Raw genomic sequence first — 17688 nt, 5'->3', positions numbered from 1 at the left:
TTTCTCAAATCGTACTGGCTACTTGATAAAATTGTTAGGTTACCTAATTTGAGCCTACACACAAAATTTGGATCAATTCCACCCAATAACCGCTTTGCTACAGGAGATGAAAGTTTATATTTATTATATAAAAATAAATAATAAAAAATTTGAAAATTTTCTCTTCACCCCATGAAAGTGTTAGGCTGACTATAGAAACGATGCTCATTTTTTTTTGTATGTGCCCGACGTGGGCGTTTATTTCTAAAAGGACTTATTGCAATACAAGATATTTCAAATATATATGGTCATAAAAACAGTTGTGAAATGACAATAAAATATCATCGGCACAATATACATTCATTCCTTCGCAGGTTCACTTCTGCTTCTGCTTCGGTTTCATCGTCTTCTTCGTCATCATCATCACTCGGATCATCGTCATCAGATTCATCATCGGCCGAGTCCTCTCCCTCAGATTCGTCGTCGTCGGGATCATCTCCAGCCGGGTCGTCGTCGTCAGGATCATTTCCGGCTCGCGTCTCGTTTTCTCGATCGGACTCGGGTCCGTCTTCGCTTCCATCAAGGTAAGTTTGGATGCGCGTTATCCATTCGTCGGCCTTTTCCTTCAAGGAGATCATCTCTCTCGATTGAATTCTTCTTTTGATTTTCTTCGTCATGTTTAGTGTCCAGCTTTCAGTTTCATTCTGCCATTTGTTTTCGATGTCCAGTTTTTGTTTTGTTTTTAAAATTTTCTTTTTGAATATTGTGATCGTCAGCAGTTTTAGGCTGCTACCGTTGTCTTTATTTTGAAGGATCTGTTCTTCTTTCAGTTTACCTGTTTTCAGGATTCTTGCAACCTTGCTTAAAACCCGAGTCGACACCTGGCATTTTGCAAAAACATGCTTGACATTATCTGTCGCATGTCTGCAAAATTTGCATTCGTACTTCTCTCTTTTCGCCTGACCTGGCGACAAGAGGTTTCTTTTCTCCTTTCTTTCTCCAAAGTTATATGCGTTCATCGCAATTCTGTAGTTGTTAACTTTTTCTTTGTTCGTTAGTTTTGGTTCTGCATTTCTGTAAGCGTTGTTGACTTTGTACCATTTATTCTTGTTTTCCACTTCTAATGCGTTCTCGAATTGTTTGTTTACTTCTTTGTATATCAATTTGAAGTTTGCTTCTTCCCATTTCTCTTGATTCCAGTTTATTTTTTGCTGTGATTCTATCAGCTTTTCCCACTCTTTCGCTGGCTTGTCTGCATGTGGGGTACTGTTTGAATAGATTCCTTCATTGAATCTTTTTATTTTTGTACTAATTTGATATATTGCTTCATTCTCCCAAAGTTCGTTCGGTCTTTTTATTTTTGCCAGCCTGCTGATTTTCATTAAATCAGAGGCGGTTATTTTGGAACTTGGGTATGGGACATCTAGTCCTCCTTCATACTTGGATTTTATCAGTGTTTTGCGACTGATCGTTTCCATTTTCTCAGGTACTATCAAGAATCTGAAAAACATCCTTTCTATTTCCCTGACTATTGTTTTCTGCGGTTGAAAGATCCTGGCAGTGTACAAGAGTTGTGTTACTGCAAGACTGTTAAGTATAAGGATCTTCCCTACCCACGTCAGGCTTCTTCCTTCGTAGTTTTTAAGGATTTTTCTTATTTTATCTTTTTTCTCGTTCCACCTCATTTACGTTATTTACTCCATATTTGTAGCCTAATATTTTAACTTGTGTTTTAATGATATTTTTGTATTTGCTTTTCTCTAATTCTTCCTTCGCTTCAGCCGTGACGGCGAGGATTTGCGTCTTTTCTTCGTTGATCTTTTGCCCTGTGGCGTTAGAGAATCTTCCAAATTCTCTCATCAGTTCATCTATAGATTCTGATGATTTAACTATCGCAGTTACGTCATCTGCATAGTTCTGTATTTTGGTCTCGTTTTGACCCCATCTTAATCCTTTTATTCTTGGGTCTTTGTTTATCTTTCTGGTCAGTGGCTCTCCACATAGCGTGTACAGGCTCATACTGAGCGAACAGCCCTGCCTTATCCCTCTCTTAATCGCAATCTCCTCCGACGCTTTCCCGTTAATTTCTATTCTCGTTATTGCTCCTTCGTATAGTTTTTTGATGAGTGTGTTGATGTTAATTCCCAACTCTAGTTTGTCTAATACGCTGAACATGAAGCTGTGATCCACCATGTCGAATGCTTTACGCTGATCTATGCTCACTATGTGTATCTTTTCTTTCTTCCTTTTCGCTATGTCGATGCTGGTTTTTATATTTAGGGCTGCGTCAAATATCGATCTATTTTTTACGGCACATTTTTGCTCTTGTGATATGACCTCTGGCAATATGTTGTTTAGTCTTTGTGTAATAATTTTTGTCAAGATCTTGTAGTCCGAATTCAATAGGGTTACCGGTCTGTAATTCTTGATTTGTTTTGGGTTCCCTTTTTTAAAAAGAAGTTTAGCTATGCCTACGTGCCACGATTCGCATGTTTGACCATCCCTCAAGGCTCCATTAAGAGTTGCTAGCAATTCGTTTTTTATTACATTCCAAAACGACTTATAAAATTCGTAGGGAAGCCCGTCTGAGCCTGGCGTGCTTCCGTTACTCATGTTTCTAATCGTTTGGTGCAACTCTTCTAGCGTAATTTCCGAGTTAAGTTCTTCTCTATCTCGACTATTTATCCCGCTATCATTCATAGTTTCTATGAATTTCGCTCTATCCTCCTTTCTATCCTCCTCTATTACTTCGTGTTTTTTGCTCTATAGTTCTCTATAGAACAACGTCGCTTCTTCAACTATGTCTTCTTTTCCTATTAGCGACTTTCCTTCCTCATTAATTAGTTCCTCTATTCTTGTTGATTTCTGTCTTAGCTTGATCTTATCGAAGAAGTACCTCGTGGGTTTTTCTCCTTGTTCAAGGTCTAGGATTTTGGCTTTTCTACATTCTTGCAGAATTCTATTTTCCTCTCTTTCCCTAATCTTTTTTTGCACTGATGCATATTCCTGTTCAGTTTTTGTTTCCCTCAGTTGTTTTTCTAGGTCTCTGTTTATACGTTTTTCAATGTAAGCTTGTTTTTTAGCGTGTTTATTACATATTTTTTTGTATTCTATCTTCATTGCGTCCCACCACTCCGCAACGTTGTCAAATGTGTCTATTTGCTCTACGTAGATCTCGTGGGCTTGTTTGATGCTCTCCCTTAGCACTTTGTGCTGTAGGTGTTCGGCGTTTAGTTTCCAAAAACCTTTGCCCCATTTCTGTCTTTGGAGGTCTCGGATTTCAATGGCGCACATATGATTATGGTCTGAGATTGCGTTCGTTACATATTTGAAGCTTCTTATATTCTGCTGAATGGTATTCGAGATGTATATGGCGTCTATGCGCCTTGCTTGATTGTGTTTAGTCATCGTGTAGATTTCTTTGTCCGGATTCCTGGTTCTATATACGTCGATTATTTTGTTGATTTCAGTGTATCTTTTCCAAATTTTCTCTGCGGGTTTTAATTTGAAGTTCGTTTTGTTTTTCACGTCTTTGATCGATGTTACGATATTCAAGTCTCCACAGAGTGTTGAGTTATCATTCCATTTCTCATCTAGCTTTGCGGTTAATTCTTTAAAGAAGTCGGTTTGTAACTTTCCTACATTAGCTGGCGCATATACGTTCCATATAGTTATCTTCTCAAGATTTTCTTCTGATGCTATTTCGAGTTTTTGTACTCTGTGTGGCATCAGTCTATTTCATGCTTCAGTGTATATGAATTCTCGTTCGCTATCTCATTTTTAACCAGTATCATGGTTCCTAAGAAATATAGTGCTGGGGAGTCATCTTGGTTCGTCCACTTTTCTTCTTTATCTAGTGAATTGTTATAGGCTCTATAGTTGTGTTTGTTCATCAAGTTCTCTATTTTCTTTGTATCGACTCTATGAACTTCTTGTAGAGCTATTACGTCGAAACTTCTCTTGCTTAATATCTGTTTTAGTTCTGATTTCTTCCTAGTTATGCCATTTATGTTGAAGGATAACAATTTTATATTTAGTATTTTGTTGAATGTATTTGTTGGAGGAAGTTTACTCTTATGGAGTCATTTTGGATTGTAGAAGTTTCCTGGCTTTCCGTTGTTTTTTCTGCCTTTTGCTCATTCTTCTCTTCTTTTTCTTCGCTGGGGTTCCTTTCTGATCATATTCAGTAGGATTTTCATCTTCTGACAGCGTCTGCTGTTCATTAGCACTTTCATCTGTGTGCTCCTCTGAGTTCTCTATTTGGCTGTCGACCATGATTATCTCAGTCTGTACGTTTGCTAGGTCAATGTCATATTCTTGTTTTTGATCTGAATCTGGGCCGTCACTCGATAGTACCAGACCCAGTTCCATTTGTTTTGCACTTTCCCAGCTTGTTCTGACTTTTGTGTTGAGGTCTACGTTATTTGTCTGAGTTGCTCCACCATCCTTTCTCAGACCCTTGATCTCTCTTTGGGTTTTTCCTTCGTTGTTTTTAGGACCTTCATTGTCCTTTAGGATTTCTCCCTTTCTATTTTCCGGACCTTCATTGTCCTTCTGAAATTCTTCGTTTTGACTCATTAGACCTTCCTTGTCCTCTTGGATTTCTCCAATAATGTCTGTCAGACCTTCGTTGTCTGTAACATTGTTAAGGCTTTTTGGCTTGTGTCAGCCTCCTTTTCACCTTCTTTTATTGGACCTTCTTTGTCCGAGTGTGTATTATTGTTTGCGGCGTTTATGCTTCCTCTGTTCTGCTCGCCACCTGCTACCTCCTCCTCATTTATTTTTGGTTCGGCCCTTTTGTTGCTTACCCCTAGCTCAGGGAAGTCAGTATTGAGCGTTGGGCAGTTTTGCCTTTCATGCCCGCTTTCATTGCATTGTTTGCATTTTTTCGGGTTTTTACACCATTTCTGTATGTGGCCCACTTGCAGACATCTGTTGCAGATGGGTTTTTCATTTCTCCTCTTTAGCGGGGGAAAGACTTTGCACCATATTTCTCCGAATTTTAGAAATTTCGGAAGGAGCTCTGGATTATATTTTTCAATTTCAATTTTCCTGAATCCATTCTGTATATTACTATCTTTGTGGTATGACCTTGTGACTTGAGTCACAGATCCCACCCCTGTTTTTTCTATTTCTTGGGCCACAATTTCATCGTCAATTTCTGTAGGCACTGCTCTGAGGCACACAACTTCGGTTGTGTTTCTCGGTAATTTACATATGGCTTGCAATCCGCTTGCCTGTATTTTGCCTTTTGATTTGTTCAAGAACAGTCTTCTTGTGTTTTCATCCCATTCATTTTTGAATGTGATGTTGTAGGACCTCGGTCCGTTTTGGAAAATCGACTGTACGTCTTCCTTCATTTCTTTCAATTGCTCATCCTGAAGGATTTTTTTCAGGAATTCATCCGTGGTTATGTCTTCACGTATTAATACATCTATTGATCTGTCCCTTTCGACAGCTTTCTCAAGCTCATTCATCTTTCTTGTTCTGAGTGTATAGGATTGATTTACTCAAATTGGTGACGTCTGAGTACCCGTATTTTATTATAAACACGGCTTTCAATACTTATTTATCCGATACACTTTTTAGTAGTCGTCTTATTGCATTCGTCTGCTCACCAAACTTAGTTCAATTCCAACCAGTGGAAGCGGAGTTATTGCCGTCGAAAAATTTGGATTTGAATAAAATAGTATTTACGGTGAGCACAACTATAATAAATAAACAAAGAATCGGTCACCGTAAATACTATTTTATTCAAATCCAAATTTTTCGACAGCAATAACTCCGCTTCCACTGGTTGGAATTGAACCAAATTTGGTGAGCATCGTTTCTATAGACAGCCTAACACTTTCATGGGGTGAACAGAAAATTTTCAAATTTTTTATCATTTGTTTTTAAATAATAAATAGAAACTTTCTTCTCCTGTAGCAAAGCGGTTACTTGGTGGAATTGATCCAAATTTTGTGTGTAGGCTTAAATTAGGTAACCTAACAATTTTATCAAATAGCCAGTACGATTTGAGAAAAAAAAATCATTTTTGAAGAGCCCTAGCCGTCATGTCTGCCATTCTCTTTGATCAATCAAGGTATAGTGCAATCCATGATTCGAGGCGCGCGATGGTGGGTAGATCGAATTAGTGATTAAGCAAAGCTGCCGAACATTGTAGAAAGAAACTCGTACAGTTCGAATATCGCGTGGTTTCACATTGAAGCAGTTGGTGTGGAGATCGCTTGGTAGCAATCATTGTCCTCAGAAAGTCACCTTATTCAAACTGCAGCTATATGATTTTCACGAGTGGTCCTTTTGCACTTGAACAAAATGGGTGATATCGACGTCACGCGTCATCGCTTTTGACTCTTTGCAATATTCGATAATAACATCGGCCGAAAGGTAGCCAATCTGAATTGCCTTATCTGGGGTACTGCGTGATCTCGTAATGTAAGTGTAACAAGGAAGAAATGAGTGTCAGAAATTTAACAGCGTGATAAAGAACGCTGAGACTTGACCTTGATACTACGGAGATGTATGAAGTGCAACTCGTGACACTCACCCCTTTCCTGGTAACCGACTGCGACAACTTCCCATCTAAAGCGTATTTACCATCATCATGATTTATTGATGGAAACGCGTGTCTTCGTAACATGACTCTTTTATTATTAAAAATTGTTGGATTCGAAAGATGGTTGCGAAGTTGACCATCTCGGAGAAAAAAGATTGATAACAAATGGTTTAAATTAGTACCGCCACAACTATAAACATGCTTATTGTTTATGCATTTCGTAACGAACTCGGCACGATGAATTGCACATCAAGCTGCTTCTGTCCTTATGCAGTTTTTCGAATCTTCATCTCCGCGAATCGCAGATTTAACCTGCCAGCTGTGCCATACCATCTTATGTTCTTGAATAATCCATTAATATATAAATAGGTGCAGGTTCCATACCACCAGCCACCGTCAGTCGATACACCGTTATAAGCATCAATTGCGCAATTGCCGTCACCCCAACTGTCATGATCCGCGTCTCGGGTTGTAAATTGTTTGTTGTTATTGTACATCAAACCCTCGCGACTCATGTTTCCAGTATAACCACCAACGTGTAATCTGTAGTTGTCGTCCTTCGCTCCAATCCAGAAAGAACTACAAGTGAATATTAATATTTGAGTGATCTAAATGAAATATCCGCAGGCGATGAGGATGCGATAGCTGTAATACGCAACATCTGCCGCAGTATATTTTCTATAATGAACACAACATCAAGCCCGCTCTTAACATAATACTCATCAAAGCCCAATGCACCCACAGTCCCACACCTATGTGCAACTTAGCTAAACTGCAGGCTCGAACACAAGATATTTCAGATAGCACCCTTTACTGTGTTTATGAGGTAACAGAAATTTCCCTAATATGTGTCTATCTTCATTCTTGGAATTAATATTGACTTTTCACAACTTCATTGAGTGTAGGGAATATAATAAGGGAGATAAGACAAATAGTTTGAGATCGACTGCAGGTCAAGTTGTTCTTGGCCAATTTCGGTTTTCAATATAGAAACCAGATGAAAATAAACCTATTTTTTGTATAATAAACTTTATTTATCTTTACTTATGCTAAATTATGTCAATGTTTATGTAAGTTTCCGAACAAAGTGACATTACAATCATCAGGTCAAATAAGTCACAAACGGATTTATTATTCTGGATTTATCGCCTCAAACGAACTTTGTACGTAACGATAAATGAAGTTGTCACTGCGGCCGGGATCAGCGGTACAAGGAACATAATTTGAGAGGGAGCAGGAGGACGAGCTTGCTGGATTTACTTCAATCTCTGGGACGTCGGAGCCATTAGATCAGCGGTTCTCAACCTTTTTGGACATGCGCCCCCCTTGGGGATGGTCGAAAATATTGCGCCCCCTGACCCACCCCCCCCTCTACACTTTTCGTCATGTCAAAATGAGAACATCATCTAATACAGAGGTAGGCAACCTTTTTGCTAATCACGGCCCATTTCGATTACTTATGCAGCCTGAGGCCGCATTCCAGGGCATAGCCGTAATGAACTAACTGGACGCGAAATACCTATGTTAATCTGTCCGTATCCATTGCCGGTGAACTACGGAGTCCGGACGATTATACTTTTAACAAAAGCCTTTTTTGTACGTACCGAAATCGGGAGTCGCAATGTTATGAATAGATGCTGGGATTGCATATTGTCGCGCCGAGCGCGAAAACTTTTCAGATTCACGAATGAATTCCTTAATTAATAGTAGCAGTATCACATATTATTATCAAATATTTATCCTCTCTTAGCCCATGTGATCAGATACACCGGTAGGGTTCATTGAGAGAGTGCTTTCGAAATTTTAGGGCAAGTTATAAATGATAATGCATCTTCGGGTGGGCCAAATGTTATTAGTCATTTGGTTGCATGCTGTTATTTCTTGACCCCCGATCAGGATAGTCGATTGTATCGGTAGTGGAAATATATTAAAATCTCCCAAATGTACCATAAACAAATTTCTTTCGTGCGGAACGCACGATTCTGATTCCGACTAAGAGTGAGAAGCGCGCTACTATATTAAAATCGAAAAATTAGGTTATGTTGAATTGCGCGGAGTGTGAAGAAAATTTCAAGATTAATTAAAATCTCTCAAAAATTTTGGAGTGAATTCGTAATTTCTATTTGCATGTCGACGGATGCCAACACATACTAATTGAATTAGGTGTCGACGGCCGCACAAATTCCCATCCACAGCAACAGGTTTCTCTTCCCTGATCTAATAGTATACATATGCGATACATATGGTATGTCTTACACCAAGTTTGAATCCGCATGCCGGTTGTTGAATCTTTAACATTTCTGACAACTTTCCCCAAACTTGTTTGAAAATAGCAAGAAAACATTGAACAGGACATCAAATTATTTCAAGGTAGGTTGCACTGAGAAATCCTGATGATGGTAGTGACTACAGAGAGCACGGCATCGTTCTGTACTGACATGCTAAATTCGATCGGTTTTGGAACTGAATAAATTGTGTTTATTTAGGGTAGCTTAATTGAGGGCGAAACCGGGCAACTTATATCGCATCTAAATCTGTCTTAGGCAGTGCAGTTCGCCAATTATTAACAACAGCTACCCAGCGCGCCGACCTTTAGGCTACTGCAAAGCTATGAAGTAATGAATGACTTACACGTGGGAATTGCTCCTAATTTTCAAAGAATATCAAAAATTTGCTCAAATGAAGTTAAAATCAGCCTATACTCCGTTGAGCGCGTATGCTGAAGTTGGAATTTGGCGAGATTTCCTGAATACGAAATAGGTTTCATCTTTAACAATCGTCTTCTCAGAATGATTGTGATGCACATTTTTAGTCAGAATTCATAAAAATGTGGTTAATTTCTCGCGGCCCCCAGGTTGAGAACCCCTGCATTAGATCAATTGATAGCATTCACATGATTTATACCAGAAGTTCTCATCCCAGTTTTTGTCATAGCCCTGCATAGAGTTGACCCGTTAACGCTCAATGCGGAAAACCCAGAGATTCAACAGCAAAATAAATTAATCAAATCAAACTTAACTACAATTTAATGAGACGATTGTTGCTGTATTATTTCCGCAGGACTTTGTATTCTCGGCGCAGTGGACGCGTCTGAGTAGCGTATGTCAACTCTAACATCAAGTTTGTTGAGCGACTTTGACCTATTTTCATCCAACGGGATGAAAATGCCGAGGCAATAATTTTCGTCGATTTGTCGATATGATGAAACCAGAATTAAGCGACTGACACATCTTGATGTAGTTCGCGACAACATAAATCATGTTTGAGGTTAATTAGTTCTGCGTGCTGATGCCATGACCGCAGCAGAAACAGGACTGCTATAATTGTGAGCGAAATTAAATCGTAACATTAGGTCACGTTCATTTTCTATTTATTTTTCTTATGGGTTCGTATAAATAACATAATTCATGATAGCACTATATACCGCGCAAGGTCTGAACTCCAAAAACCTACTGACTCAAGGCCCATTAGCTGGAAACCCATGATGGTTTATACCTTCCTAAATTTGCTCTTGGTCTTTTTACACCTTATAAAACGAAAAAATTGATTCCACCGACCGCAAATATGCGTCAACAAAGCACTCACCTATATCTTGCAGTATAATAGGTTCCATTTCTCGCGATTATATCGATTCTTAGTTCGTGGCGTCCAGATTTAGTGAGTTGGTACACATTTTCGAGACCTAAGGTATACAAAAGGTAAATATAACAAATATTGACAACGAAGAGCTGCATTTCACAGAAGCGATAACATTCCAAATTTAAAATCGCAAATTTTGCTGTTTATTCCAGAAGGCTACCAATGGTTACTTTGGTATAGCCTACACTTCGCAGTATCAGGAAGCGATTGGTAAAGCGCGTCACGACATAAATGGAAGAGTATTGAAACCCGCTTCCGCCTATACTCCACGTTGAGGAAGTTAATCGGAGATTCGCATTGCCAACCTCACCGTGACTGGAATTCGTTTAACAAGTCATGATAATTAGAACACTTGGCAGTGCCAAATCGTATTCCACAAAACCCGGATTAGGAATTATGGTGGTATATCAAGAGAAAATACGCTGACTCCAAACACCTGGGTGTGATCATAAAAATGAACAGTGATGAATATCATGAGTCTCGCGAACCACAAAGTCATTTGCGATATTCCTCATCACACATTTTATTGACTATAGATAGAATATTTCTGCATGTACGATGCGCTTACCGGGATGAATTATTCGTTGTCAACAAAATATAGATCTTTCACGGATCGGCAGGATAAAATCAATTACTTCAATCATTATCCAAGACAACGTTAATTTTGTGGCAATCAATTCATATTGTCATGCTGTGGATATGGTGCCACATGACAGATGACGTTGTAATAATTACAAAGGAATTTCAATTTGTGAGCTGTTCTTAAAACGATATCCCACCAAGCCAGAATTCGCCATTTGACTCCCCAAATCCGTTTCTGTAGTCGTCCCAGTACCGATTAAAGTCGACGCTTCCGTCCATTCTCCTCTGGAACACCTGAAAAATGATGGTTACGCCGAATTACGTATAGCTGTACACCGTCCACATCCACAATCTAAAAACTAATGATATCATTGCAAATCTCGATCTCGTATTTAGGCTATAGTTATATCATAATATCAATAGGAACTCACAACCCAGTTTCCTCCTTCCAATCTGGATTTTATATCGCTGAGATTTTTCGATCCAGCGTTCGCTCCAATAGCTTTGAAAGATAAATAGTTTCATGATGGCCCACGAAAATATCGGGTAGGTCAGAAAGGGTTAAAAACTATATGCGCCCGGTAGCACGCAAACTTTATTTTTGGTCTAAGTGGCATATTCTGACATTATATGTGACTTCACACAAGTGCTCTCAAACAGTACTTTTCAACCAGACTCTCGTGACAAGCTAGTGCGCCGTGATAGGTTTCTTCACGAGTTTTTTCGTGAGGTTTCAAGATGCTTGCACAATATTCTATCCAACGAAGCCGTGTAAGCAATTTTATTGACAAATACCACTACCACATGCGTAGAGTATCTTCCTTCTCGTCGCAGCCAAGAATGGACAAATCATGAAATCCAATAAATTTAATCGCAGCAATCACCCGGAAGATGAAATGCAGGTTTTTACCTATACATTACCTACAAAGTTCATTGTGATGGAAAACGGATAAGGAATAATATGCATTGGCCTGGAACATGAACTCTGCCTACCAATTTGTATTTCACTGCATTTTATATGTGCGCTTAGTAAATTTGGTGTGAAAGGATTCAATGCAGTTCGTGCTTGTCATTGATAATGATCAAATATACCTGCCAAGCAATCACTTGTACATGTCCTGACATGAAAGGTCGACTATACGTAGGCCAACTATCAGAGGTTCTTAGTAAAGAAGTACATAATTAGTTTTTTCACAACTTGCAGTACTTATACTCAAGTAAATCTAAGTATACTTCTACTTTTACTTCGTAATATTTTGGCATTTCCAGTTTGTGTAGCAAAAGATATTTCCATCGGAGTAAAGGGCGCGACTGACGAATTTCGGGGCTGTTTTCAAGGAGTATAAACAAAAATTTAACATTTACACGAGTCAAGTAAAGACCCGAATTTAGATTCGAGTGGCTAAAAAACGGTTGCGTACTTCCGTTCACACCTTGCGCATTGTCATATCACAGTAAATATGGCTCATCAATACGTTTGGAAATACCGAGTCGCAATCTAGAATCCACCCATCGTATCGCAATCGCAGAACACATGATGTGTCTAATCTGGGATAGTGGTCTTCTACGTTTTTAGGGTTAGACCTGTTTTAGCAAACCACCGTTGAAGCATTCTGGACCAAACACATGAAATATGTTTCCACATTCTAGAAATAGTATTTTCATTTTTATTTTAATTCGCAGTATCATTAATTTGAGTTCGTCTATTTAATTTCAGTTCTTTTGTTTTGAAAACGTACATGTTGTCGTTTCAAACCGAATGTAGTGAAATTATAGAATATAGCAGACTTGGACAACTAGATAATTTTAGTTGTTTCTATATTTAGACTAATTAGAGCAAAAAAGGGTGGTAATATAATTCTAATCTAATTTTCAATTTTCCTGAAAATGCATCAGAAGAACTGTATCGTGCGAAATGACCCACGTTTGCTGTAGAAACATATGCCTTTCTTTCGCTTAGGAGAATGAGCTCTGATTTCATGTGAATTTGGAAAAATTGTATAGCTATGATTCTAATTGTAATTTAATTTAGAAAAGTTGGAATTTGTCGAGTTGTTCAAGTTTGGTATATCGCATTTGTACGATCCGTTTCTTTTATTTATCAACGTATATTGATCGCGTGAAGCAGTGTTTCTTAACCTTGTCGCCAGCGCCCCCAAGGGACGTTTTGGATATTGAAGATGGCGATGTGCGGGATGGGCTCAGGGGGAGGTATGGGGGCACTGAAGAAAAATGGCGTTGCAGTGGAGGTTGCAGATAGTGATATAATATTACAGCAGTCCTATATATCCCTGAGTTCTTATTGCAAATTGATATATTCGACAAAATCTGTCAAATCTCGAATTTTTTCGTCGTGCTACGCACGAAATTTGTGCCGGCTGTTTTTGCAACATGTTTCCATGTATGCGGTGGTTTATTATATGTCCCGTGCAATGAATTGCGCGTACTTTTAGATCGTCAAGTCCTCGTTAAAATGCTACCATCACGCTACCTCGGGTTATTTTACACAAAATGTTTCGAACTAGGTATAGGAATAAAGAGGCACTGTACCAAAGATGCTTTGCAGCTTTTTGGTCGAAATCATAAACTAAATATATTTGTATTTTAGAGCTACAAAATTAAATCTTCATAATATTTCTTTACTTTTTTTCCTTAAAATAGGGGGGCGCCACACCCAGGCAATTTTCGAAAGGGGGCGATGCAGGACAAATAGACAAGAACCACCGGCGTGACGTGTTAACACCGTATCCGATTCAACTTCTCCGTATTGCTTTTCGTCTAAACCAGTGGTTCCCAACTTTTTTCGACTCATCGCCCCCTCTTCAAGCTTAACGCCGATCATCGGCCCCCAGCTTTTGTGATCCGAAAAATCGGTATACAATATGTAATCATCGGCGCGTGGATTAAAAAAAAAGGTCAACCTTCCGGCTCGTTGTCGAATTTTACACTTTTGCAACCAATTTTCCGTGGGATGACTAAAAAAAAAAAAGTTCATTTCTCCGAATTGACTCCAATATTGCCGTTTTAACACGTCATCGCCCCCTATCGCCCCCTGTCGCCCCATTTGTCCATTTTCGCCTCCCTATCGCTCCCTTCGTCATTTTCGCCCCCCTAGGCCGCGAAATCGCCCCCTGGGGGGCGATATCGCCCACGTTGGGAACCACTGGTCTAAACTATAATACGGAGGAGGGGGTATAACTTTTTCGGAAACGGGGTGTTCAAGTAAATAAAATTTTATAACAGTGTTTCTTAACCTTTTATCCTCTTATCATATGGGTCTTGTCATATCTACCGCTTATATACAGGGTTACATAGTGAATATTTTGCCAATAATACTTGTACTTGCATTTATTGCTGTTACTTCTGTTCCTACTGTAACCCCGCGTCATCATATTTATCGGTAGAGCTGCTGGTTTGTAGTACACTAAAGCATGCCAGAGGCCTCAAGTCACCATTATCTCAATATAGCGAAAAGGGTCGGACCCATTCCTGTAACTTCCGCCTTATTTATTATTAACTATTATTTCGTCGAATAGGAAGAGACCCAAATTGAAAGCCACATATATCATAACACGGAATCGCGCGAAACGCAAACAATAGTTTAGAGTTGAATAATTCCGCCTAACATATTTCGTACTTACTGTTGATTTTCGAAATCGTATTTGGCCTTAATTAGCGAATAATGTCACACTGCATCTCGCACCCTATATTCTGGTGCTTTGCAACTCCTGAGGGGTCCACCCACGGATCGCTTGTTAAGAACCGCTGGATTAGAATCACTGTTCCATGGAAAAACTCTTATTTTCATGCCATGATTTGGTCAAAATCTTATACCTCCTGGGATGAATCAATATAAATTCGGCGTGCGTATCATGATTGTTTTCCCAACCGCTTACTTACTTGAGTGGATTTAAAGCAAGTCAATTCTAATTCCACTTGAAGTTATTTAAGATACTTTTAAAATTACTACTTCTGCTCGTACTCACGTAGATGTTTTCGTTTCAATTTGAGTAGCTTTGTTGCCTATTCTGAGCACCTCTCTTGCGTACTATATAGAGCCCTCAAAGCTATTTCCAAAATTATAGAATTAATGAAAGTTTAGTCATATTTGTTATGTTTATATGTTCAAAAATATATTCATATTATCGAATAATACGTGGAAAACGTGAATCACACAGTGGATGATGCGGGAATTAGATCATTTGGTTTCGCGACGTGGCTGGAAGTACACAAGAGTTATACAATCTTCCATGGCCGTAGCTGTCGCACCACAAACCCTCAATTGGGGTAGCTCGAAGTGACAATTACCACACATTGAACGGTACTATGACTGGGTCACAGCATATATTCAAACAAACCCGAAAATGGGCGACGGCCAGGAGATGGTTGAGAACCCTTGATGTGTGGGTGCCGAGTGCACCGTGCACACGTATACTCTGACGATATAAAGTTCAGACACAGACACTATTGATATAAAAAAGGTAGGCCTAAACGACAAAAAACGAAGTAGGTGAAATTAATAGTTGCCCTATGTTGGCACTAGGTTCACCGAGGAAGATATATATAAGATACTAAATCAGGGCTTTCTCTATTTTGAATGGTTTTTGGAGTATAGATAAGTAAAGCTATCCTGACGGGCGCAACTGGGACAAGAGAATGTAAGTCACGGCTACAGGCATGTACGAGTGAGAGCCCACGAAAAACCGCAATTTCGCTGTTTTCAATGGTTGCAGCTATACATTATAAATTGTTGTTAATATTGTAATTGCACGAAATATTAGGTGGGGAATCTCCGAGTATCTCTCTGAGACGAGCGGACACTGTTCTTTATCACATTTTCATACCATCCAAATCATAGGTATTGTGCTACAAATACCTAATTCGATCCTTCTGTCAATCACCTCCACGATAGCAGTCATGTTCACGACCCCTTCTGTGCCCGGTGGCCCGACAGGTCCAGTAATACCTCTGGGACCGACAACACCTGGTCTTCCGATTGGACCAATCGGGCCCGGGCGTCCACAAATCTTTTTTGATCCAGCGTTTCCTACTTTTATCGGACTCTCAGCGGCGACGTTGTCCGCACTATCGCACCAGCGCACACACTGCTGACAGACCGACGATTTAAATGAGGAAGAGCTGGAATTCGACATGGCATCCATTTTATGGCTCATGGCCAGCAGAAATAACACGTAGAGTAACCGCATCTGATAGAAATAAAAAAATTCGGGCATAATAAAAAAGAGGATCATGAATCAAAAGTATTTGCATAGTGGCCATACGGCATAGAGGGGTGTAGTCGTCGTTTCAGAGATCGACGATGCCATTTGGGTGAAATGACCATCAGTATTAGGGATGGTGCGAACCCCTGAAATGTTCTGTTTCGTGTGATAGCGAACGTGGATAGGAACCTATGAAGTTACAGATCTAATTTCGAACAAGACGTTTCCATAATGATATGACTGTATACGTGTGTACATTGTATATAGTCGGGGACAAAATAGAGTATTTTTTAACGGAATAATATCAAATTGCCACAGTGTCATTGGAAAATATCAAATCCAGATAGTCGCGCTCGAGCTCGTCAACTCCCCCTGGCTGCATTCACGTAGGTAGGCCTACATTGAATAAATATATGTAAAAAACTATGCGTATAATTACTAGGATTGATGGATATTACCCTGTATTCTTGAACTTGCTTCTCAAAGTTAGTCGCTGTAAAATTTAATTCTTACCGAAGCATGCTTTTATCACTGTCTACCCTCTTCGTCATCTTGCGGTAGTGAATCTAATACGCAAAACCTTGATGCGAAGTTCTTTTTTTATATTCGCGACAATGCGATCTGCCACTATCGTTTAGCTCACAGTTATTGTTTATCACCGTGTTCATCACCGTGACTGGTGCTCGTCATTGAGCTCATCAGATGGGATCATTGCACTTTCTGTTTTGCACGCTACGTTTCGACCTTATTCTGCGAGTTTGTTTCGCATCAGCAGTTCAAATGTTTTAGTGTAAGCTTCATCTCCTCGCTATTGTTATTCTTGCGCTGGCAAACATGTGCATTAGGGCTGTTCAAAAATAACTTTTTTTTCCGGATTCCAGCGATTCAGTGATTAAATCGTCAGGTTACCTTAAAAAACGCTGCACACCAAATTTGGTTCAATTCTAACAAGTATAGGGCTCCGCGGATCCAATTAAAATTTTTAATTTATACAGGAAAATTGAAAAAAAAAATTTTTCAAATTTTTCTGTCAACCCCATGAAATTGTTGAGCTGTCTTCAGAGACGATGCAAATAAAATTTGACTCAATTCGGACTAGTAGAAGTGGAGTTATTGGAGTTTTTCGTTGATAATTCTCCAATTATCCTTGATTGGTGGATAATCCGAGAATTATCAACGAAAAACTCAAATAACTCCGTTTCTACTGGTTGGAATTGACTCAAATTTCATTTGCATGGTCTTTGAAGACATCTCAACATTTTCATGGAGTTGAGAGAAAAATTTGAAATTTTTTTTTTTAATTTTACGTATTAAATTAAAAATTTTAATTGGCTCTGCGGACGCTTAGACATGTTCGAATTGAACCAAATTTGGTGTGCAGCCTTTGTTGTGGCAACCTGACAATTTAATCAGTGAATGGCTGGAATCAGGAAAAAAAAGTTATTTTTGAACAGCCCTAATGTGCATGTTTCATCCTTAATGGCATGAAGGAAACGACATTACCATGCTTGAGCTTTTTCTTTTCGTCGTTTTCTGCAATTTTGGGGTGGCTTCTTTGAGAAATAACGCCGATTACATTCCATTGACTTTTCTTTTAATTTAAATTTATTTCATTTTCCATATCAGCTTTACCGTGCTCTGTATAAGCTATTTCATACACAATGAACTCGAAAAAGGCAGCTAGAGTTCATGTTGTATCTTGACTGC

The 17688-nt window shown here is 39.1% G+C and overlaps 3 protein-coding genes across 3 annotated transcripts in view; 1 reads left to right on the top strand and 2 right to left on the bottom strand.

Annotated features, from left to right (window-relative positions):
• Positions 1-17688, top strand: part of LOC145440732 (WD repeat domain phosphoinositide-interacting protein 2-like) — a 227720-nt gene that overhangs the window by 37322 nt on the left and 172710 nt on the right. The window lies entirely within an intron of this gene.
• Positions 1-17688, bottom strand: part of LOC145440738 (ryncolin-1-like) — a 154862-nt gene that overhangs the window by 18211 nt on the left and 118963 nt on the right. The window lies entirely within an intron of this gene.
• LOC145440737 (ficolin-2-like) lies at positions 6613-15997 on the bottom strand. Its single transcript, XM_080318477.1, has 5 exons — positions 15636-15997; positions 11191-11261; positions 10957-11053; positions 10124-10220; positions 6613-7117 (listed from the first exon to the last, which is right to left on the bottom strand). Exons 1-5 carry the CDS (start codon positions 15991-15993, stop codon positions 6805-6807), a joined length of 936 nt encoding a protein of 311 aa, XP_080174603.1. The 5' UTR covers positions 15994-15997; the 3' UTR covers positions 6613-6804.

Source organism: Botryllus schlosseri, chromosome 6, assembly GCF_051294905.1.
Source record: "Botryllus schlosseri isolate E-star chromosome 6, Bs_hap1, whole genome shotgun sequence".
Taxonomy (NCBI): Eukaryota; Metazoa; Chordata; class Ascidiacea; order Stolidobranchia; family Styelidae; genus Botryllus; species Botryllus schlosseri.
The sequence above is the reverse complement of the archived record's forward strand: the minus strand, read 5'-3'. Positions and strand labels throughout refer to the sequence as shown.

Bases quoted from the DNA above. Each gene is read 5' to 3' on its own strand.
- LOC145440737 (XM_080318477.1), bottom strand. From the start codon at position 15,993: ATGCCCGAATTTTTTTATTTCTATCAGATGCGGTTACTCTACGTGTTA. The intron at 11,054-11,190 runs GTGAGTTCCTAT...ATCATTTTTCAG, and splicing joins TGGAAGGAGGAAACTGGGTT to GTGTTCCAGAGGAGAATGGA. The intron at 7,118-10,123 runs GTGAGTGCTTTG...ATTCACTTGTAG, and splicing joins TATTATACTGCAAGATATAG to TTCTTTCTGGATTGGAGCGA.